This window comes from Chlorocebus sabaeus, chromosome 5 (genome assembly GCF_047675955.1).
Source record: "Chlorocebus sabaeus isolate Y175 chromosome 5, mChlSab1.0.hap1, whole genome shotgun sequence".
Lineage (NCBI taxonomy): Eukaryota > Metazoa > Chordata > Mammalia > Primates > Cercopithecidae > Chlorocebus > Chlorocebus sabaeus.
In genome coordinates, this window is record NC_132908.1 from 74990502 (window position 1) to 75015563 (window position 25062).

General features: G+C 41.7%; 1 protein-coding gene across 4 annotated transcripts in view; it reads left to right on the forward strand.

Moving 5' to 3' along the window:
* WWOX (WW domain containing oxidoreductase) overlaps positions 1-25062 on the forward strand; it is a 1120883-nt gene that overhangs the window by 233385 nt on the left and 862436 nt on the right. Inside the window, exon 6 of one of the 4 annotated variants that reach the window (XM_073015592.1) lies at positions 12626-12729. The exons of the other annotated variants lie outside the window; for them this stretch is intronic. Coding sequence (XP_072871693.1) covers positions 12626-12729 — 104 coding nt within the window. The remainder of the gene's footprint in view (positions 1-12625; positions 12730-25062) is intronic. 4 annotated transcript variants of the gene reach the window in all.

Here is a 25062-nt window from a genome sequence, read left to right on the forward strand (position 1 = left end):
TGTTGGCCAGGCTGGTCTTGGACTCCTGACCTTAAATGATTCACCAACCTTGGCCTCCCTAAGTGCTGGGATTACAGGTGTGAGCCACCACACCCGGCCTGCTGATGTATTTTCAGTTATCAAAAGAAACAGTTAAAGTGAAATTGGAACCCTAGGGTATCAGTGTACTGAGCATTTGTTTCTCATTTTCTTGAGATGGTAGAATTTCCTCCTCTGGCTACTTCTGTTCAGCCAGTTCTCCTCTGTGGGCATTTGGAGAAGGGCTCTCTGAAACAAATATGAAATGATGAGGGATGCAAAAAACTTGCTTTGTTTCTTAAAACAACCTCCACCACGAAGGTGCCAGAAAGAGTGGCGTTTCTGCATTTGCTGACCCTGTCGCCAGTAGCCTGGAATAAACAGCAACAATAGTTCCTGAGGCTTTGTGGCAAATGTGACCTATCTTTGTAGTTCTCGGGTAGGCATGTGACTGTGGCCCCTGAGGCCAAGTTGCAAGGTCTTTGGATGAATTTTGTCACATCTGGCAATGTCCCCAGTGCAACCTATATAAAAATATAGCAGTTTCCTGCACGGACTTAAGGGAAGAAACAGTTGCAGGGAAGGGTGCTCTGTTGTTCCTGCCAATGTAGCCAAGACATACATGGGAAGGTCTTTTTTCTTTTTTACGATTTTTTCTGTCTTTTTTGTTGTCTTTTTTGTTTTTGAGACAGGGTGTTGCTCTGTCACCCTGGCTGGAATGCAGTGGTAGAATCGTAACTAACTGCAGCCTCAAACTCCATGGCTCCAGTGATCCTCCTACCTCAGCCTCCCAAGTAGCTGGGACTACAGGCATGTACCACCATGCCCAGCTAATCTTTTATTTTTTGTAGAGACGAGGTCTTGCCATGTTGCCCACAGTAACATAGTAAGTCTCGAATTCCTGGCCTCAGGCGATCCTCCAGTCTTGTCTTCCCAAAGTACTGGGACTACAGGCATGAGTCACTGTGCTTGGTGCTTTCTTTTGGTCTTTTTCTAATAACAATTGCTATAGATTGTAATCCTTAATGCCTAATATTCAAAATACCCTAAATGCCTAAATGTTTGAAAACATTACTTAAAAATTGAAGTTACCACATAGTAACAAGGATTCATTTTTATGATTGTTGATTTAATAAAAACCGGTAACTATGAAGATCCTTAATGCCACTGATCTCTTAAAGTGGTTAAAGTGATAAATTTTGTTATGTGTATTTTACCACAAATTAAATAAAATTAACATTTCAAACAAGCCAAAGCTCTATTTAAATGTCCTAAATTAATGTGTTTTAAAAAGAAATTTCACCTGAGATCAAATGTTCCCTTTGTGTTGTCAAAGGTGAAGACAGAGTGGGAGTATAATTTCTTTTTTTTTTTTTTTTTGAGACAGTCTTGCTCTGTTGCCAGGCTGGAGTGCAGTGATACGATCTCAGTTCACTGCAACCTCTGCCTCCCGGGTTCAAGCAATGCTGCTACCTCAGCCTCCCGAGTAGCTGGGACTACAGGCGCCTGCCGCCACAGCCAGCTAATTTTTGTATTTTTAGTAGAGACGGGCTTTCACCATGTTGGCCAGGATGGTCTTGATTTTTGACCTTGTGATCTTCCCGCCTTGGCCTCCCAAAGTGCTGGAATTACAGGCGTGAGCCGCCATGCCTGGCTGGAAGTAACATTTCTGTACAACTATATGTGGGTGCATTTTTCTGAACATGTCAGTGAAGTTTAAATATTCCTCTCACTTCTTTGACTCACCCTCAAAGAGGAATTCAATTTACTACTTCATTTGTACTTTTCAAACTTCCTCCTGGAAACAGAAGAAAATAAAATTAGATTTTTGTAAGCTGAGATGATATGCATGTTCTTATTTTCAATATAGTTAGTGTCTCCACTTTATTTTTAAACACAACCTCATAACATAAACAGTCTTTTCTGGAGCGGTCTATTTATTCAGACAGGTGGAAGTTGACGCTAAAGATTGGCGTTAAATTGAGGAAACCATTCATGTAGTAAATAAGATAATTTGTTTCTGCCCCCCAAAAGATTAAAATATAGATTTTTTTCAAAGTCTGTATTTTTAACACCTACGGTCCCTGAATATGTTCGATTGAGATTTGTGTCCGTAATTTGGAAGGGCTTCTTGTTGGAACTGAAATACTCTTCATTTGCAGAAATTATCACTGAGGGTGTTTGCTTCTTTATGTTTGAGTTTCTTACATTTGTTACTAAATGTTTAGAAGTCATGTCGATTCTCAAAATGATAGTTAAGGATGAAGGTAATATTAGCATATTTATTTTTATCTGTGTACTTTTTGCAACTTATAACCCCTTCAGGTCCAAGTAAAACAGGCAACCAGGTAATAAACCAATGACGTACTAATACAGATCGCTTCATGACAGTCTCTGATTTCCTAGTTTATATATTGGTGAGATTCTTTGGAGACTGTCTTCGTAAGATAGCTAGTTTTTGCCCATTCATTTTGCTTTGACTTTGTATAAGCACAAAGGTGTAAGAGAGTGGGCCAGACAGCACATAGATGTGGCCCTGTAACTACGCTTGTGTAAAATCGGAGTAATACTCCGTATCCTTGCTTATTTCACGGGGTTCATGGGTAATGACTGTAGATGACACAGGAGACGAGGAGTAGAGTTTTGTTATCCTGATACACACATCCTTAAATGCCTCTTGCTGTGTAGACATGGGTTGGTCCATATTAATAGTATTTTATGAAGCGCCAGTTGTGTGTCTGGTTTTTGGCATATGCTTTGGCATACATTGCTTTATTTAATTCTTCCAACAATGTGTGAGATGTCCGTTTGAATTATCCCGCTTTTACAGACAAAGAAACTAAGATGAGAGAGGTTATGCAGTCTCCCAACAGGGAGAACTTGGAGCTGGAATTGGAGCCAGGCAGTCTGACTCCAAAGCTGCGTCCTCAAGCAGTACATCAGAGCCGAGAACGGTCAGGTTTGGAACGCCATTCAGCTGCTCTCAGGCAGTCTGATTCCTATTTCTCTGAGGCTCAGTTCAAGCCTTCCCTGGGCCCTGAAAGACTACTTAGGTTCGGGTGTCCTGTGTCTTGTTTTGTAGCCCAGCTACATCCTGGGTTATGTCTTTCCCCACCCCAAGTCTTTTTTGCCATCTCTTTTTCCCAGAAAGCCTGGAAACTTGCCTAAAGAGACAGAATCCCAGATCCCAGATGGATCTCCTATTTTAGAATCTCTGCCTCCGTGTTGCTAAAATCCTTCCCAGAGAATTATTTGACCAGTTAAAGCTTAAGAAACACCCCAGTGGATTATGAATGCCTTCCAGCCAAGAACGGGTGTTTCCTCTCTGCAGTCTCAGGGCCCAGAACACTCCTCCGGTGGCGTAGCCTGTGATTTGTATGGGCTACAAGAGTTCTTGTGCTAACAAGCTAAAAGAGGGATGTTGGAGAAAAGCCGAGATCTTTTGGGTCCATGCTGTAAGGTGAAAGGCTTGTTCCATCTGCTGGAGAACAAACACAGCCATTTGTCTACCCCATGTATTTATATAGTTCAATTAAGTGGGCAGGTAAACTCATTTTTGGGGTGGTTAATGATCTGATGATTTTCCTCTGTCGTTGTGATTGGATATGATAATCTGAGAGTTACCCAAATTATTGCCTTTATTATAGTTTTAATAATGTGATCACGATGACTGAGGATCACTAACAGAGTATTCATTTTGCTCTGCTAACTGTGCGTTCAGAACTTTACAAACATTATGGGTTCCACAGGAAATAGTAGCCCCATTTTGCCAATGAAGAGGCTGAGGCTCAAAAGTTTTAAATTGTTTAATGTCGCACAGTTCAGTGTAAAGTTGGAATGTAAACTAAGATGTTTCCATTGCTTATAATCTTAACTATAATAATCATAAACCATGCTATGTGACTCAGAACCATTGTACATATCTTTTTAACCAAGATTCTTCACTTGGGTATTCTGAGTAGCATGGAAGAACATTATAGTTTTTTGTTTTGTTTTTTTGTGTTTTTTTTTGAGACAGAGTCTAGCTCTGTCACCTAGGCTGGAGTGCAGTGGTGCGACCTGAGCGCACTGCAACCTCTGCCTCTCAGGTTCAAGCGATTCTTCTGCCTCAGCCTCCTGAGTACCTGGCACTACAGGAGTGCACCACCAAGCCCAGGTAATGTTTGCAGTTTTAGTAGAGACGGGGTTTCACTGTGTTGGCCAGGCTGGTCTCAACCTTCTGACCTCAGGTGATCCGCCTGCCTTGGCTTCTCAAAGTACTGGGATTACAGACATGAGCCACCTTACCTGGCCAATTTTGTATGGTGGGTGTTAAATTTTTTAAAATTGTATTTTAATGTTTACATAGAAAAAGTTGCCTTATCAACCATGATAATCATGAGATTTAGTGAGTGTAATCTGTTGTGATGTGACACTTAGTTTAACTGGTAAAAAATATTTTGACAGAATTTAAGATTTGTTCTTTTTGCTTTCTCCATCAATGCAAAATAATCAGTATATCATATTTATAGAATTGTGCTAAAATATGCGTATATACATAAACACATATTCATCTTAATTGATGTTAATTGAAACGTAGGAGTACTTCAGTTCTCCAGAATACATATTTCATGAGCAGGAGGCATATATGTTTGTGTATGTGTATGTAGATAGACTTCCTATACGTACACATGCAATACAATTTCAAATGGTTCCTCTTTTCAGCAAATGTGACCCAAATTTTGGCTTAAGTTATTTGGTGTTTTGTTTTAAGACATACATGAATTTTAAATGGTTAATCCACTTAGGAAGTTTCAGTTAAGGGACTGTTAAAAAGAAAAGCACAGAACAACACAGTGATAGCAGAAAGGGTATCATCTCCTCCCCCTCTTCTTCTCTTTCTTTTAGAAGCCTTGTGTGATCCATTGATGGTAAATATTTCATGTACTTTGCATATCAGCCTGAGTTCCTTTTGTGAAGTCAGGTAAATGGAATGTAAATCCCCACGTCCTCCAGACAGTAAAACGGCATTATTTGATGTTACATCACATAAAGATGCAGATTTGATTCCCCCTTTACTCACACTGTAAAAACAAAGTTTTTAAAGTGGTTAGCCATACCTGGAAATGTAAATGCATTCGCCTAATGTAATGCCAAAGAAAAATTAAGACAAATGATACCACATCGCTGCCACAAACTGCGGCTCGTACAAAATTCACTTTAGTTATTATGCTGTGAATACGGGCTCTCACCCTCCTCTGTGAATGCACAATTTATGTTGAATGCAACATGAATCATTTTAATAGACCAAGCAAAAAGTCCCCAAAGTCGATTTTCAAATTATGAACCTTGGAACAGAATATAACAACAGCGAACAACAAATAGTTCAGACTTTACTCTGAGCTATGAGTGAACCATTAAAGATACAGCAAGCACTTTCGGTGAGGTGTTATACAATTCATAGCCTAATGGCAAAAATATCAGAAATGGGGGATTTTTTAACGCTGTTTTTCCAGCCGTCATTCTGTTCAATTATTTTCACATTTGTGTAATCAAGATATTCCCAAACAGAACATAGAGTTGTGTATTGTTTGGAACTAATTATATGTATTATAAATCCAAGAATTAATTTAAATGACCCAGTTTCCACAGAGAAAAAAGCCACACTGTTTTTAAATAGCTAACGAAAGAAAATGCTAACCCATATGGGAGAAATTTCCAAAGAATTAAAACCACCCACCGAGAAAATGGGACAGTCTGCCCTCCATACACACACACACACACACACAGAAGATCACCAAATCGTACCTGAACAAGATGAAGAAAATTAAACTCATTGAGGAGATAGGACCTTTTTAAGAAAACTATTCAGGCAGCAAATGGTGAGATGGGTATTTATTATGAGATACCCGAAGACAGAGACCAGAGGTTCCCCAAGTAGCCCCTGGACCTGCAGTGTCAGCGTCACCTGGTAGCTTGTTAGACGTGGAAATTCTTGCGCTTTATTCCAGACGTACTGAGTCAGAAGCTTGCGGGGTGAGGCCTGCAATCTGAGGTTTTTTATTTCTTCTAAAACTTTTAAGTTCCAGGGTACGTGTGTAAGATGTGCCAGTTTGTCACGTAAGTAATCATCTGCCATGGTGCTTTGCTGCATAGATCAACTTACCACCTAGGTATGAAGGCCAGCGTCCATTAGCTGTTCTTCCTGATGCTCTTCCTCCCCACCACCCGCAAGCCCCAGTGTGTGTGATCTGACCCCACCATGTGTCCATGTGTTATCATCATGCAGCTCCCACTTACAAACCAGAGCATGCAGTGTTTGGTTTTCAGTTTCTGTGTAAGTTTGCCCGGGATAACGGCTTCCAGCTCCATCCGCGTCCCTGCAGAGGACGTGATCTCGTTCCTTTTTATGGCTGTATAATATTCCATGGTGTATATGTACCACATTTTCTTCATCCAGTCTATCATTTATGGGCATTGGGAGTGATTCCATGTCCTTGTTCTTGTGAATACCATTTGCCCCAGCAGTCCCGTTATATAACCAAAGGAATGTAAGTCATTGTATTAGAAAGGTACATGTACATGTATGTTGACTGCAGCACTATTCACAATAGAAAAGACATGGAATCCACCCACTCTGAGTTTTAGTAAGTCTTCCATGTGATTCTGAGACAGGCTCATGTTCGTGCGGTTCTGGTTCTGCAGAACCGAGGTGGGCCCCAAAATTTGCATTTCTAAAACATACTAGCTGGGCATGATGACTCACACTTGTAATCCCAGCACTTTGTGAGGCCGAGGCGAGTGGATCACTTGAGGCCAGGAGTTCGAGACCAGCCTTGCCAACATGGCGAAACTCCATCTCTACTAAAAATACAAAAATTAGCCAGGTCTGGTGGGGCATACCTATAGTCCCAGCTACTTGGAAGGCTGAGGCAGGAGAATTGCTTGAACCTAGGAGGCAGAGGTTGCAGTGAGCCGAGATGATGCCACTGTACTCCAACCTTGGTGACAGAGCCAGACTGTCTCAAATAAAATAAACTAAATAAATGTATAAAAGATATCCAGGTGATGTTGACGCTGCTTGTCTTGGCCAATGAAATGAAAAGCCTACAGGTCGGGCATGGTGGCTCATGCCTGTGATCCCACAACTTTGGGAGGCCGAGACAGGCAGATCACCTGAAGTCAGGAATTCAAAAACCAGCCTGACCAACATGGTGGAATCCCGTCCTTACTAAAAATACAAAAAAAAAAAAAAAAAAAAAAAAAAAAGCCTGGTGTGATGACACCAGGGGAGGCTGGGCAGGAGAATCTCCTGAACCCAGGAGTTGAAGGTTGCAGTGAGCCAAGATCTCACCACTGCACTCTAGCCTGGACTTCAGAGAGAGACTCCATCTCAGAAAATACAAAAAACAAAGCCTACAGTTGACAGGCAGATAACAGAGGGAGCGAAGGAATGTAGTCGAAGACAATAGGGAGTGGTGAGGACCTGTCAAACAACATAGTCCCCATCTGTACTTTGGGAGGTAAGGACTTCAGTTCCAGCTGCCTGTTGACATGGGGGAACACAGACCCTCTAATTTTTTTAAAATTAGAAGCTGAAAGTTTTGGCTTGTAAAAATGGTATTTCCTGAGTTTTTACAATTACAGTATTAAGATATTTCGAGGTTTTTGTTTGTTTTGGAGACAAAGTTTTGCTCTTGTTTCCCAGGCTGGAGTGCAGTGGCACAGACTCCTCTGCCTCCCAGTTCAAGCCATTCTCCTGCCTCAGCCTCCCAAGTAGCTGGGATTACAAGTGCCCGCCACCATGCCCGGCTAATTTTTTTTTTTTTTTTTTAGTAGAGACGGGGTTTCATTAATGTTGGCCAGGCTGGTCTCGAACTCCTGACCTCATGTGATCCACCCGCCTCAGCCTGCCAAAGGGTTGGGATTACAGGTGTCAGCTACTATGCCAGGCCCTAAGATAATCCTAATTTTAAGTAACTGGTAACTCATAAGTTTTTTAAACACTCTGCAGTTCAGAGAAAGCATGTTTGTAGTAGGTAGCCAGTTTATACCCTGTGTAAGACTGTGTCGTTAGCAAATCCCTCAATGTGTTGACCAAGAGTGGGTGGGAATCCTGGAGACAGAATCTGTTGAAAGTGTTTTTTTTTTTTTTCTAAGTACAGTTGTAGATTTACAAAGTAATTGAGTATATAGTACATAGGGTCCTGTGTACCCACCGATGCCAACTGACCGTATAGTACATAGACTCCTGTGTACCCACTGATCCCAATTGAGTATATAGTACATAGAATCCTGTGTACCCAGCAATCCCAATTGAGCGTATAGTACATAGAGTCCTGTGTACCCGCTGATCCCAACTGACTATATAGTACATAGACTCCTGTGTACCCACTGATCCCAACTGACTATATAGTACATAGACTCCTGTGTACCCACTGATCCCAGTTGAGTATATAGTACATAGACTCCTGTGTACCCACTGATCCCAGTTGAGTATATAGTACATAGACTCCTGTGTACCCACTGATCCCCGGCCCTGCCCTTGGCATGAGGGTATTAACATCTTGCAGTAGTGTGGCACATTTGTTACAATTAATAAACCAGTATTGATACATTATTAACTAGTCTATAGTTTACATGAGGGGCCAATTCTTGTGTTGTACATTCTATGGGTTTGTTAAATGCATAATGACCAGTATCTACCATTCCAATTTCCTACGGCATAGTTTCACCCCACTAAAAGTCCCCTGAAAGTTTTTTAAAAGTACTGTCTGGCCATGTCCTCATTTCCCCAGCAAAGTCCTTATGAGAATTTAGACTCTTTAGACTGGAGGATCTCAGTGCTCAGAATGAGATATCCCTGTATTCCAAGATGCCTCCAGCAAGTATAATTGAATCTTGAAGCTAGAGTTTCTTGGCTGTCATATTTCCCTTTTGTTTCTGCCATGAAGGAGCGGAGACCCATGTGACCTCAGTGGAAGAACCTGTGTGTTCCTGGTAGTGCCTGTCCTGCTAACCTTCGTGTCTCTTGCTGGGGTCTTCATCACTAAGAGACCTCACAAGATGCTTTATCAGGTCACGTGGCAACCAAGCTGATGAGGATAGTAGTTTGTTCTTTTAAAACATATATAAAATTGTTTTTATTAAACATGACAGATCAAAAGCCTTCTGGAAAGGAGAGACGCTGACTCATTTAGGCAGTGTCTTTTGCATTCCCATGGTATACTTATTACTATTATTGTGAATTTATCACATGCAAACTGTTAAAAAATTAATTTCGTGAATGAAAGCAGCATGCAAATTTACGATCATATTCGGCAACCAAATTTTTATCACTTGCCTGATGCTGCCTGGTGAGCAGGTGGAAACGTAGACACCAACACCCTCATGGATTCCCAGCTCCTGAGAGTTTGAATAGTGTGAATTCGTAGAGACAAAATTGTTGTTTACCCCAGTCATAAAGTGTGCAATTTTATCCCTGAAAAATTGCCTTGGCTTTTTTTTTTTTTGCCCTTTGGGGGACAAAATGTCTTTATATTTAATTGTTTTATTATTGTTACCTTAATGGAGTTAAGGGCACCTAAAATATTCTTACAGAGAGAGATTCTGTAGTTTCCACAAGTAACCAGATAATTTTTCATGGCAGAGAATTATTTTTTTCAATGCCTATTGTCCCTTGAATCTTTGGGGGGAGTTAGAGATAGGAAAATACCATCATCTACCATAAATTCAGTTGATAAATAGAAATGGCGAGAAATTTAGGTTGTGCTCTGTCATAATGTAAGCCTAATACGTGATTGTCTACATATTTACAAGTTATCGCCTTTTTATTCCTTCTTTTTCTGTTCTTCCATTTTTATGTTTTGCTATGCCATTCATTCTATTTTTGTTTCTTTTTGTAAAAATTATACAGAGTTTAAAATTAGTCAGGTATGTCTATTAAATTTTTACGTGAAAAGTTAAAGCAGCCCTCAGCATCAACTGTTTCTTCATTTCTAACTGATTTAGTGAATTCAGTTGGCCTTTATATATGTAGCTTTAAGTAATTGCATGTAAACTGTTACCTCTTGATTTTCTTGTCTTAAATATTATCTGTAGGTTTTTCAATAAGAAGGAAATTTAGCTTTTTTCTACTTTTATGCGCCATGATGATGTGTGTCTTTTTCTGCATCATATCAATATAGTGATATCATATATAATGATTTTTAAGAAGAGTTTGTTTAAATTGTTAGAAATATGTAAATGTATGCACCACTATGCCATGTAGCATATCAAGATTATTTTTCTTTGTTGTACCTTTTGTTTTCCCTGGAGTTAGTACTCCTCTTTTTTTTTTTTTTTTTTTAGAAATTTGCTTAGTTTTTGATGTACCTATCACACATTCTACATCAAACTTTCATGTGATTTTCTAAATCTCAGTTCTTTTTATTAGGAAAAAAAAAAAAATCTTCCCTGGAGCCTGTGTACCTTCTGCAGTTTGGGGTTTTTGTCCTCTATGCTTGGTGCACAGGAATACTTGGTGATGTTCTCTTTACAAGTGCCCTCACATTATATCCTGGAAAGTTCCGTTACCTGTAACCTGACTTCGAGCTTCTCTTCCGCATCTCCTGTATTGGTTTGCTTATTGTTTTGTGTGAGCATGTCTTGTAGTAGCTTTCTGAAAAAGGATGATGGAATGTGTGTGTGTGTGTGTGTGTGTATTGCAGGTTTCAAAATATTTTTGTTTCACCCTCATTTTTTTCATTGTTAGGGATAGAATTACAGATTCAAAGTCCATTTTTCTTCAGAGTTTTCAATTCTATTTTGTGGCTTTCTGTGTTGCTCTCAGGAAGTACAAACCCTTGTGACCCCTGTTGTCTTTCATTTCTCTCTTCTGTCTTGGGAGTACCACGGGAGGCATATCATCAACCCTTTGCTGTTATCCAAATAGGAGACTGTTCCCTTGCGAGAGAATTTTAGGTATTCAGATCCTAGACTTCCCAGATGGTCTCATAATTATTTTTATATTCTATTTATCTCTGTCTTTTGTGTTACTTTCAGGGATAGTTCTTCTAGGCTTTCTATGGATTTTTTTTTCCTTTGTTACACTTTTAATTTCTGAACTTTTTTTGCAGGGGGTGGTTGCTATTTCCTTTTTGTTTAATAACATTGTATTCTCGTTTCATGGATGACATGACTCTTTTATCACTCTCATGTTGTTTTAATTTTTATTCTCTATGGCTTCTATCTTCTCAAAATTGTTTTCATTTGTTTTGGTCATTGTGTTTGATGGTAGTCTTTTGTTTGTTTGTTTGTTTGTTTGAGATGGAGTTTCACTCTGTCATCTAGGCTGAAGTTCAGTGGTGTGATCTTGGCTCCCTGCAACCTCCACCTCCCGGGTTCAAGCAATTCTCCTGCCTTAGCCTCCCAAGTTGCTGGGACTACAGGTGTGTGTCACCATGCCAAACTAATGTTTTAAAATTTTTTTTTGTATTTTTAGTAGAGATGGAGGCCAGACTGGTCTTGAACTCGTGACCTCAGGTGATCTTTCTGTCTCAGCCTCCCAATGTGCTAGGATTACAAGCATGAGCCACCACACCTGGCCTGTTGATAAAGTCTTTCTCCAAATATTCTGATCTGTGGATGTCTGTTTCTAAGAGTAGAATTCAAAATTACTGCTGCCAACTCTTAGCATATGGCCACCGTCAGTTAACTGTGGACTCCTCTGAAGGATGATCTGGCTGGACTATTTCTTGGGAAAACCACTGTGTTTGAATGTTTGCATGTTTCCTGTTGGCAAGACAAATATCACAGAGAAGGATCTTTTTATATTCTGCTTGGGGAGGGTGTAGCTGTGACTGCTAGAGTTCTAGAGCCAAGTGAGGGGAGAGTGCTGAGTCTCTGCATTCAGTAGGTAAACATTGACAAAGTCTGTGTTTTCAGTGTCGTGCCACTGTTCTTACCTGTCTATGTCCTCTTTGGATAATACACTTTTGTCATTTTTCTGGAGTTAGGAAATGATGGTACCCTGCTGGGCTGAGTGGGGAGGGATTCTCCAGGTATACATAGCTGACACACAGGTTTCTAAAAGGTTATCTTTCGCCCCCATTTTCGGAAGTACCAGGTTCCACAGTTTCTGAGCCTTTGCTGGCTCTCTGATAGGAATTGTGTTACTTCTCAGCTGTCCCCATGGCTAGCTTAAGATTCAGCTCTCTTGAATCTCTTAAGTCACTTCCTAGTTGTCCATCAGCTTTCCAGCATCCAACTTTAATTTTTTCTTTTCTTTTTTTAATAGAGATGAGGTCTCATTTTGTTGCCCAGGCTGGTCTCACTGTAATTCCTGGGCTCAAGTTACCCTCTTGCCTTGGCCTCCCAAACTGCTGGGATTATAGGCATGAATCGCTGTGCCTGGCCTCAACTTTAAATTTTTATATTGAATAATCTTTGATTTGTATCGTCATGTTGTTTTATAGCAGTTACTGCTATTTTAGTGAGATTTGGGATGAAAATTTTAAAAAATGAATATGTGTAATCCACCATGTTTGTTCTTTTCTTTTTATGTTACTCATTCTTTTATTTTGCTGGGAGAACAATTTGGGAAAATTTCAGCAGAAAACCGTAAGTTTCTTCATGTGTGTTTACCTAGGGCTCTGAATCACTGCTGTCACTTAGGGAGTGGACAAGAAGTGATGCTGAGATAAGTCTGGATGGGATAGGTGAGCAATACGCAGGAGAAACCTCCTGGGAAAGGTGAGCAAGGGCACACAGGTGAGACAGCACAGAGTATGGAAACCTCCATGGGTGGCGGGCCAGTGTTCCTGAGGGATGTGGGCATGTTTGAGGCCAAATACATGAGTCTCTATTGGGTTTTGCCTCTCCATAATCCAGAGGAATATTCATGGAAAGTTAACAGGGCATGGTGGTACACACCTGCCATTCTAGCACAGTGGGAGGCTGAGATGAAAGGGTTGCTTGACTTACAGCAGTTCAAGATCAGCCTCAGCAACATAGTAAAACTTTATCTCTACTTAAGAAAAAAGACCAGCCTCGGCAACATAGTAAGACCTTATCTCTACTTAAAAACAAAAACAAAAACAAAAAACCAGCCTTGGCAACGTAGTAAGACCTTATCTCTACTTAAAAAAAAAAAAAAAAAATATGCTGGGCTTGGTGGTGCTCACCAGCTACCAGCTACTTGGGAGGCCGAGGCAGTAGAATGGCTTGAGCCCGGGAGATCAAGGCTACAGTGAGCTGTGATGGTGCCATTGCACTCTAGTTTAGGCAGTAGAAGGAGACCATGTCTCAAAAGAATGTTAAAGGAGAAATACAAACTATTGAAAAAGGAAGCCTGAATGCTTTATCAGAAAACTGGATTTGGAGGGGACCTTTCGGGGTCTTTTAGTCAGGGTACGTAAGTGTCAACTGCTACAACAAACAACTTCAAACATCTCAATATCTTCGTACAACGAAGACTGATTTGTTCCTTTCATTGTGTATCCAGTATGAATTGGCAGGAAGGTTCCTCCTTCACAGTTACTCAGGAAGGCAGACTGAAGGGGACTCCACTGTCTTGGAGCTACACTCTAAAACAAATGGCCTCCAAAGTCAAGGACTCTGTAACAAAGGATGAAGCAGCATTTTTTTTTTTTTTTTTTTTTTTTTTTGGGGACGGAGTCTCCCTCTGTCGCCCAGGCTGGAGTGTAGTGGCGGGATCTCGACTCACTGCAAGCTCCGCCTCTGGGGTTCACGCCATTCTCCCGCCTCAGCCTCCCGAGTAGCTGGGACTACAGGTGCCCGCCACTGCTCCCGGCTAATTTTTTTGTATTTTTAGTAGAGACGAGGTTTCACCATGTTACCCAGGATGGTTTCCATCTCCTGACCTCGTGATCTGCCCGTCTTGGCCTCCCAAGAAGCAGCATTTTTTATGGGCAGATTTGGAAGTGGCGTTTGTTTCTTCCATCAACATTCCACTGGCCAGAGTGAGTCCCTGGCCCCTATCCAATTATGAGGGAGGCTGAGATGTGAGAAGTACGTGGGTGTTGGGAGAGCGCTAAAGGTCTCTAGCCGAGAAGCATGACCTCCAGCCAAGTAAGACAGGGAAACCCAGAAAAATGAATCATTCACAGAACTTCTGGCATCAGAATCTGATTCCCAGGCATGCTTTCCACCGAACCCATAGGCACTTGCATCCCAGGGATAGCACCATTACTACCAAAAATTGCAGATTTGAAAGGGTACCTAAAAAGAAGTCACCAGCTTGTCCCATTCCACCATCATTCTGCCATCAACATCGAGGTGTTGGAGTAGCAGTAGAGCCACATATTTCTTAGTGAGGGGGCCTAGATGATCCTTTTTGTGCTTGAGGATCTGAGTTCATTTCATGAAACTGAAGCAGCTTCTTGCAGTTACAAACTCACCTTGAGATGGGCCGTGCAGATGATGAGAAAGGTATTTTGGCACATATAAAAAACTGCTCAGCACAGCTGGTGTTTGTATTTCCTGTGACGTGAACCATGCCCATCCAGTGGGCCACGCAACGTTCCCACTGCCATGTTGGCTTGTTTTTCTTTTGTTTTCTTTTCAACATGAGCCTCATGAGACAACATGACAACATGAGACAATTGACAACATGAGAATTGACTGACAAAGAATTGACTGAAAAGAATGCAAGATTGCAGGACGCAAGAATGCAGGATGCAAGATTGTGCAATGGTACCATGACTCTGTTTGCCTTCTGGGTGTCCTCTGTGTGCTCTCAGCAGTGTTCCCGATGTGGAGGATCTTCTTATTCTGTGTGTGTGCCCTCTGCCATTGCAAGTTGCCTGTCACCCATGATGCTGTGCTGATTGAGCAAACTAATCCATAACCCACTGCCACGTTCCTCAGCTACTTGCTTCTAGGCACTTTAAACGGTCAGTGCACAGGTCCTCATTTTTCTCAGGCTTCCATTTCCATATTAATTCTCAATCAATCACTGATGGCCAGCTGTCAACAGGCACCATTTTTGGTGGGACCTGAAGATGTATATCCCTTGTTTTCAGATTCTTCGCCTCTCATCATGTAACAGGATGCTCTGAGCTGGGTCTTAATGCTTCTGGGCGCAGCCCCCTTGAGTCTTCATTATGGCCAATCTAGTGCAGGTGCTGAGAGGAGGTAACTCTTTAAAGGGACAGGATATGGAAACGTGGCTTCATAGACAGCATTTTAGTATATTTCTGTATATTCAGCGCATTTGTGTATGGATATGCACCCAGCTAGGGACCTTTTTAATGGTCATTCATTTGGGAGATGACCTTTGGTTCCTAAACTTTGGTGGATAGGCCAAGGGATAAAGGAGTGACTTGCTGTCAGTTCTTTGTCATTCAGCTGTTTTAATATTAATATGACGCCAGTTTGGCCTTGAAAAGTTTCCCTTTTGCTGAGAAATGATGATGACGGTGACAATGATGGCTATTCCAATGACCCTTGATTGGAGCAATGCAGTCTAAATGTAGTTGCATCATTTTCTTTCTTCCTTCGTCTTCCTCCCTTGCTCTTTTTCTGCTCCTCATGCCTGCTCCTTCCTCCCACATCACCCCACCTTTTTTTTCTCCCCACCATAAAGAAATGTTCCAGAACTCCATTATTCTTCCTCACCACGGTCAAGTATATCATCCTAAGGGCAGAGGGTGAAGGTGCGTAATTAGTGCGTTTTACCAGAGTGAGCGTTGTCCTCGGGCAGGTGCAGGGGAGAATGGCTGGTATTTATGAATGAATGGCAGCATTTTGACAGGATGACGAATAAATATGCTGGGCTCAGAGAACTCCAAAGCATTTCTTTGTGGTCTGGTAAGTGATGGCACCCACCACTTAATTTCTTCAAAATCTGCATTTGTCAATTTTGTGTTTTTTTATTTGAAAAATATTTGCTTAAATAAATAGGCTCTATAAATCTACCCCCCAATGTCTATTTTTCAAATGATTTCCAGCAAGGAAGGTGGAATTACCACAAGGAACTTGTTCTTTTATGTTTCTGCTTAGATGACTGGGTCTATACCAGGCTTTATTTAAAGGAATACAGGAAATGCCATTTACCTTTACCATGAATGGGAATCTTTGCCTGTGACTCTATGATGTGAATTAGCAGAGCTTGGCTATTATTCCCCTACTTCTGTAGATACTGACTGCACAGAAGGGAACCGCACTTTCAGTGAGTACCTATGTGCTGGGCACTTAGCTGGTTTTTACACACATACCTCATTTGAAGGGAAGAAATTGACTGAAAAGAATTCCGCATTCCAACTTCTCAACTCAATTGCCATTTGGCCTTGATAAAGCTATGCTTTCTCACTTTTTCCTTATTTAAGATTAAAGTGCATCAAGCTCTTGCTAGTGTGTCAGGCCTTCCTAAGATGTCTGAAGAAGTTAATTTGGTGAACATGGGCTTCAGGGTCAGACTACTAGTGTTCCAGTCTCAATACTATCACTTCCTTGCTGTGGGAACTCTGGAAAGTCACTTAACTTCTCTGAGCAAGCTTCCATTTTTCCAGGTGAAAAAGGGAGTTAATCGCAGTCCCCATTTGATAAGATCGGTGTGGAAAGTACAGTGCTTCATGGACCTAAAGTACCTGGGAGATTGTCCTGGATGTCGTTAACTTACAAAGTTGACTGTGGTTATTGGTACAACTAGCATGACTGTCAAGTCAGTCAGGTGGCTGAGGAGCAGTACGTGGCGGTGTACGGAGTGCGGGCCTCAGAGCCGCAGACCTTCTGCACAATCTCCAGCAAGCTAACCTCTCTGGACAACGTATTCCTCATCTGTAAAAGGGAGACTTCAGTCTTATTTGGCAAAATTCACAATTACTTTTGCACCAACATAATAGAATTAAGTAAAATAAGGCTGGACATGCTGGCTCATACCTTTAATCCCAGCACTTTGCAAGGCCAAGGTGGGCAGATTACTTGAGCCCATGAGTTGGTGACCAGCCTGAGCACCATGGCAAAACCCCATCTCTACCAAAAACAAACAAACAAAAAACATTTAGTCGATGTAATGGCACACCTGTAGTCCCAGCTACTCGGGAGGCTGAGGTGGGAGGATTGACTGAGCCTGGGAAATCAAGGCTGCAGTGAGCTGTGATCCTGTCTCTGCACCTCAGTCTGGGTGGCAGAGCAAGACCCTGTCTCAGAAAAAAAAACAAAAAAAAAACAAGCAAACAAAAAAAAAACCAGGAAAATAATGCATGGGAAGTCCCTTATACAGTTCTTGATATGGGTAGACACTCAGTGAAATGAACATTAATACTGTTCTTAATTCTGAAAACAGAGGGCCATTTGAATGCTCACTTTGATCTTTTTTAAAGGAAAAGTTTGAGGCATTTGACACATGCCTTTTGCTTACTTGCTTGGATTGGTTTGATCAACTTTGTTGCGGTCTAATTTATGTACAGTAAATTGCATCCATTTAAATACACAATTCAATGAGTTTTGACAGATGCACATACCCATGAAACCACTACCAAAATTTAAAAAAAATAGAACGTTTCCATCACCTCAAAAAGATTTCAAATGCCACTTCTGTGGTGTATGACTCTGTGAATCCAGACAGCCCCCGCTCTAGGAAGACTCGGGTCTGTTTGCTGTCACTATTGATCAATTTGCGTTTTCTAGAATTTTAGATAAGTGAAGCTTTATAGTACTTGTTCTGCATCTGGTTTCTTTCACTCCACATAATGACCTTGGGATGTGCCCCTGCTGCTGCCTGTGTCAGTGGCTCACTGATCCTCATTGGTGAATACTATTCCATTGCGTGGAGAAACCACGTTTTAAAAAATACCTAATTACCTGCTGATAGACATTTGGGTTGTTGCCAGTTTTTAGCTGTTTTGTAAATGGATACTACTGTGAACAAAGCCAGCGTGAATATTCATGCACTGGTCTTTGTGTGGACATATATCTGTTTTATCTTGGGATAATGCTCTGGAGTGGAATGGGGAGGGTGGTCCGTCCTTATAGGGCTATGTTTAACTTTGTAAGAGGTTGGCAAATATTTCCCTAAAGTGGTCATCCCATTTTACATTCTTGCCAACAGTGTTTAAGGCTACACTTCCTCTACATCCTTAATAATACTGGATATTATCGGTCTTTTAAATTTTCTGTTTGAGTACATAGTGGTGTTTTGTTGTATTATTTTTTAATTGTGAAGTATGTGACTAATGATGAGTAATGATGTTTAACGTGAAAACTATGCTTGTTGGTCGTATCTGTGTTATTTTATTACTTTTTTTATTTTTAGATGGAGTCTTGCTCTGTTGTCCAGTCTGGAGGGCAGTGTTGTGATCTTGGCTTACTGCAACCTCTGTGTTCTGGGTTCAAGCGATTCTCCTGCCTCAGTCTCCCAAGTAGCTGCTGTTACAGAAGCCTGCCACCATACCTGGCTAATTCTTGTATTGTTTTATTTTAGTTTTTTAGTAGAGACAGGGTTTCACCATGTTGGTCAGGCTGGTCTCGACTCCTGACCTCAGGTGATCTGCCTGCCACGGCCTCCCAAGTGCTGGGATTACAGGCATGAACCATCATGCCTGGCGGTTATATCTCTTTTTTGCATTTTTGTGGGAGTGGGGGTAATAGGTTTATTGAGATACAATTCATATACCACACAGTTTCATTTTTAGTGTATTGACAGGTGTGCAGTCATCACAATCAAGCCATAGCTTCTTTTAAACTTTGTCTTCCTTCTCTTTTTAATCATCCCCTTCCCCCACCCCTCAATTCTCTTTCCATCCTTTAAATGTCAGTGTCCCCCACAGTTCTTTTGTTGACCCTTTCTCTCTTAGGCCAATACTCCTTGCCCTGTATATCATCCCCATTCCCAAGATTTCAGTCATCAAATCCATTCCAGTCTGACTCCTGTATCCATATGTCCAGTTCCAAGTACCTGTCCCTGGTATTGGTCCCAGGTTATTCGCACCTCATATGTCTTTGGCACAGCACTCTTGGCAGCTCATAAAGTCCGGCTGTTACCCCCACTCTGTCCCCCTACACATCATTCGTGTCCCTCCCTGACATCCCCGTCTCTTGCATGTTCCTGAGCCTTTTAGGGGTGTTGCATCTTTCTGACCTTCCCAGACTCAAGCCCAAGGCGACACTTGATAAATATTCATCTAATAAATAAATGAACTTGTATTCTCCAAATTGCTTGAAAATATGCTTCACTTTTATCTTTTTTAGAAATTAATTGCATTACTATCTTATTAAAGGTCAAGAAAAATAATTCTTACCGCAATTCATGAGACTGCTAAACAGTGGCCCTGGCAACTTCTGATTATAATTTTAGAAATATTTCTAACCTCTGGCCTTTTTTCTTATCTCTACTTAAAGCTTTTCTGAAAGGAATTCAATTTCCACCTTCCTTAATGTTCCTTAAATGTTGTACATATCTTAAAAGTGGATTCCCCATAAAACAATATGGATTATGGTCTTACTCTTTTTAATGGTATGAAAGCTCGCCTGAAAGGACAAGAATAAGACTCTTAAAATCGTGCCTAAGTTTTAAAGGAATATAAAACTTTCTCTTTAAAAATATACCTTTCTGCTTTCATCCCCTAACCCACAAAGCTCAAGTCTAGTTTAATTCAGACTTGGAAATGGTTCTTTTATTATTGCTTCCTGCAATGGGAACAGAGCTGAGGCTCCTAAGGTCTGGAGACATGAAAATACCTTTGCTTCTGGGCCATAGCGGTGTTTCTTCTTAACAAGGCAGAAGCCCAAAAGAGAGTTCATGTAGTGTGACTGTAATAAAGAGGGTTGTAAGTAGAGAAGCTGGAATTTGAAAGGTTATGTACAACTCAAGCTGCCTCTGTAACATCCCTTATATCCAGGAAAGAGTGGCGAAGAGCTATTCCAGCAGATAGCTTGAGGGTGGGGTAGGGGATAGGTTGTCGGTGATAGGGATTAAGAGGAAACGGATCATAGAGGCAAAGAGTTCAATTCATGTACTGATGTGGTGTTTATTTTATTTTAGTTTTTTGAGACAGGGTGTCTGTTGCTCAGGCTGGATGGAGTGCAGTGGTGCAATCTGAGCTCACTGCAACCTCTGCCTCCTGAGCTCAGGCAGTCCTCCTGCCTCAGCCCCTAGAGTAGCTGGGACTAGAGGCGTGTGCCACTACTCCCAGTAAATTAATATATTTTTTGTAGAGATGGGCTTTCCCTATGTTGCCCAGGCTGGTCTCTAACTCCTGAGCTCAAGCGATCCACCTGCCTCTGCCTCCCAAACTGCTAGGATTATAGGCATAAGCCACAGTGCCAGGCCCTGATGTGATGTTTAAATTCAGAAATTGGGAAGGACGGTCACGTAGCTATAACCAAAATATAAGAGCAAAAGAAAGACTTGTATCTGTTGTCAGTGAGTTTGTGTGGTGATGATACATTAATGGAGGCAATAGAGAGTTGGAAATCAGGGTGGAAAATAGCCCAGCAGAGGAGAAAAGAGGAAGCCTGAACGAGGGCCACATTGCAGATAGAGGCTGCTGTATTGGTCGGCTCAGGCTACCGTAACAAAATATCACAGGCTGGATGACTTGAACAACAAAAATGTATTTTCTCATTGTTCTAGAGTCTAGAATTCCAAGGTCAAGGTGCCAGCACAGTTGCTTTCTTCTGAGGTCTCCCTTCTTGGCTTGCAGACAGCGGCCTTCTAACTGTGTTCTCACATGACCCCCCACTGTGTGCACGCATCCCTGGTTTCTTTACCTGTGTCCAAATGTCCTCTTCTTTGAAGGACATGAGTCACATTGCACTAGGACCTTCCCTGATGGCCTCATTTTTTATGTAATCACCTCTGTAAAGGCCGTGCCTCCAAATACAGTCACATTCTGAAGTAGTAGGGGTTAGGTTTTCAGCATATGAATTTTGGGGGAAAAGAATCCAGCTAATAACAGTTAAAGATGAGACTATAACAAATACCACTGCCTAATGTTTGCCTGGGGATACTGTGTTTCTCACAGACCATCAGCATCGTTATCTCACTTAATCTCTGCCCCACAGTTTAGGAGAAGCCAGGAGGAGGTCCTAGTCAGCCGATAGGAGATTACATGGCCCTGATTGTCTTGTCTGGTGCTGCAGGCCATCTTCACAGCCTTGCCACATCCCTTCCCATTTATCCATGGGGTGGCTTGAGCCCTAATGGTGCACCCTTCCAACAATCCTTCATCCTTCCCAGATCTTTCATCAGCCAACCGAAATTTGCAATTGTTTCAGTGATTGAAATTATGCTTGGAGTGCAGGTGTCATGGATGAAATAGCAGTGCCTTGGGGTGACAAATCCAGTGTGGAAATAATTCTAGCAAGACCAATGATTGGAAAACAATGACTCTCAACTTCGAGCTATATTGATTTTGTATTTCTGGGCTTGGCTTTTGACTCACAGTCTCATTCCCCAGAAATAATCCCTGTTAACATATTTTGGTTTGTGGCACGGAAGTTCTTTCTCTTCTATAAATTACCTAATGCCCATACAATACAGATGCCTGCATTTGTACACTCCTAAGTCAAATAACATTGTACTGTGTATTATTCTCTAGTAACCTGCTTTTTATTGAACGTAATGATAAATTGTAAACATTTGACCATGTCAGTACGGTTTCTTACCATGATCTCCAACAGCTAGGCAATATTCTATCATATGGGTATACCCTAATTTTCTCAATCCACAATCTCATCAGAGTTCCCATAGTTGTCTGATATGTCTCCATCAGTTGTGAGGTATGTTTCAAATGATGTATTACTAGAAATTCTTAGCAGAAGTTTGTAAATTTTCTCAAACTACTTTATTGATATATAACACAGATACCATATACTTTGCCCATTCAAACTGTGCAATTCAGTGCTTTCAGTATATTCAGAGTGATGCAGCTTTCCCCACAGTCAACTTTAGAACATTTTCATTTTTCCAAAAAGAAACCCTTGGCTGGCATCCTTTTCCCCACTTGCTTTTTTCTCCACCCCCAACCTCTGTCCCAGCCCCAGGCAACCGCTCATCTACTGTCTGTCTCTATATAGATTTGCCTATTCTAGACTTTTCATATAAATAAATCAGATACTTTGTGGCCTTTTGTGTCTCAATCCTTTCACTTAGCGTCATGTTTTCAAGGGTCATCCATGTTGTAGCATGTATCAGTACTTCCTTTTTTAGGGCAGAATAATGTTCCATTATATGTATATACCACATTTCATCTATCCATTCAGTTCACGGACAGGTAGGCTGTTTCCACGTTTTGGCTATTGTCAGTAATGCTGCCACGTACACTTGCTTACACACTTTTTTTTTTTTTTGGAGACAGAGTCTCACTCTGTCACCCAGGCTGGAGTGCAGTGGCGTGATCTCAGCTCACTGCAAGCTCCGCCTCCCAGGTTCACACCATTCTCCTGCCTCAGCCTCCCGAGTAGTTGGGACTACAGGCGCCCGCCGCCATGCCTGGCTAATTTTGTTTTTGTATTTTTAGTAGAGATGGGGTTTCACTGTTTTAGCCGGGATTGTCTTAGATCTCCTGACCTTGTGATCCGCCCGCCTCAGCCTCCCAAAGTGCTGGGATTACAGGCGTGAACCACCGTGCCCGGCCTACACATTTTTGTGTGGATATAGGTTTTCCCTTTTTGGGGTATGCACCTAGGAGTGCAGTTTCTGGATCACATGGAACTCCTTGTTTAACCTTGTGAGGAGCCACCAGACTGTTCTCCACAGCAGCTGCACCCATCTACATTCTAACCAGCAGTGTATGAAGGTCTCTACATCTTCACCAACACTCACTGTCATTTTTCTTCTTAGTCTTGCCATTGTATTGGGTATGAAGCAGTATTGCATTGTGGTTTTGATTTGAATTTTCCTGATGGCTAAGGATATTGAACATCTCTACGTGTGATTATTGGATGGATGATTTTCTTCAGCGGTTATCAGGTCACCCCTGTAATCATGCCTGCCTCGTTTTCTTACAGTGCATTGTGTGCTTTTAGGTACGTGCCAAGAGCTTACAGAGATCCTAGTGGTTCAGAGGAAACATTCACGTCCCCAACAGACACTCCCAGATTACAATACAGAGAGGCTAAATTATAGCCCATATCACTTTTCCTTTAAGTCCCTTCACTTTTTTCTGCTACAGTAGTTTGAGAATAATAATTCTGCAGAAAAAAGTACCCGTTGTCTGGCAGTTGTGTAAGGTAGGAAGCGGGGATGCCCAGCTGCATTGGTTTAGCCAGAACTGTGGCCATAAAACCTGCCTAGCCACCCCCCGGGATGGGGTGAGGGGGGATATCATATAAGCTTCAGGTGGGGCAGAAGGGTTGTGTGCCCCTTTGCCGGCAGGAATATTCAGGAAGCCAACTGCCTCTGCTTTTACTCTAAATATTTAACATTCATTGATGGCATGGATCTTGACTAAGTGAAGCAGGTGCTGGCTCTAAATTGCACATAGCTCCTGAATATCAGCCCTGCTTGGCTGTGCATGTGTTTTTTGTTAGTTTTTGAGACAGAGTGTCACTCTGTCACCCAGGCTGGAATGCTGTGGCACGATGTTGGCTCACTGGAACCCCTGCCTCCCAGGTTCAAGCGATTCTCCTGCCCCAGGCTCTCCAGTCTCTGGGATTACAGACATGTGCCACCAGGCCCAGCTAATTTTTATATTTTTTACTGTAGAAAATGGGGTTTCACCATGTTGGCCACGCTGGTCTCGAACTCCTGACCTCAGGTGATATGCCCTGCTCAGCCTCCGAAAGTGCTGGGATTATAGGCATGAGCCACCATGCCCAGCAGTATGTTTGTTTTTCTTAAAACCTAGACCCAGAGTCGAACACTGAAATGTCTGATGGTAGCAGTTCATCAAGTGAGCTTTGGAGTCAGCAAGACAGTAGAGAGTGGTGGAGACTGTGGTGTACAGGAGGGTCTGTACCCCATCTCAAGGAAGAGCTGCAACTCCGCCTACCCGATTGTGAAAATGTCAGCATATATAGGCCAGACATTGGCTTCTCTGTCTTCATTTTTCACAGGAGCCAGAAGTTTGAATGTGCAATGTGAAATCTTAGAAATAAAAAATGTTACATAACTGTATTTTGTTTCCTTTCTCCACTGTAACATTTTCTCAACATGAGTGACTGAGAACCACATAAAAAGTTACACTTTACAGTTTCGGATGTCAGTGGTCCAAAATAGGTCTCAGTGGGCTAAAATCCATGTGTCAGCAGGAGGCCATTTCTTTCTCTGGGCTCTAGGAGAGTGCCCACTTCCTTGCTGTTGCCAGCTTCCAGGGACTGCCCAAATCCTTTGGCTCATGGCCCCGTCCTCTGTCTTCAAAGCCAGGGATGACTGCTCAAGTGCTTCTCAAACTGCTCTGTCCCTGGTTCTCTCTCTCCCCGGCTTCTAAGGAACCTTGTGACTTCAGGGAGCCTACCCTGATAATCCGGGATAATCTCCCCATGGAAAGGTCAGCCAGTGAGCAGCCTTAATACCATCTACAACCTTAATTACCTTTTGCTATGTAGCATAACGTATTTACAGATTTCATCGATTAGTGCATGAACATCCTGGGGCGGAGGGTATTCCACATATAGCAGTACCCATAATGTGTATGCTTCTTAAAGAATGCATGGGTCTTAAATTTATTCTGTGTCCTTCGAGTGTACAGCAGATTTAGATCTATCCTTCTGGATTGGTGGTTGATTGAATATTGGCTCTACAAAGGAACAAGATAGGAGTGTAGAGAAAAGATCAATCATAGCACTAGTTTACAGCTTATTTTATTCTTTAATGATTTTTAAAAAACATTTCTCTCACTTACTTGAAAAGCAGTCTTAGAAATTAACTGGAATGGGTAATTTATTCCTGTTTCTTTTGCAAAATAATGGCACTTTGTAACTCAGATTTTTGTATGAGGAATAAATAAGGTACTGTCTGTTTGCCTTTCATCTTTTTTCCTGTGGTCCAGCCAGCCAGCTAACTATGCATTCCTTTTCCTGCCTTTTCATCACAACACCTATCTTAGCAACTCTTCATTGCTGCTTTGCAAAGAGGATTTGAGATTGTTTATGGAGGGCCCCATGTATATTACTACAATA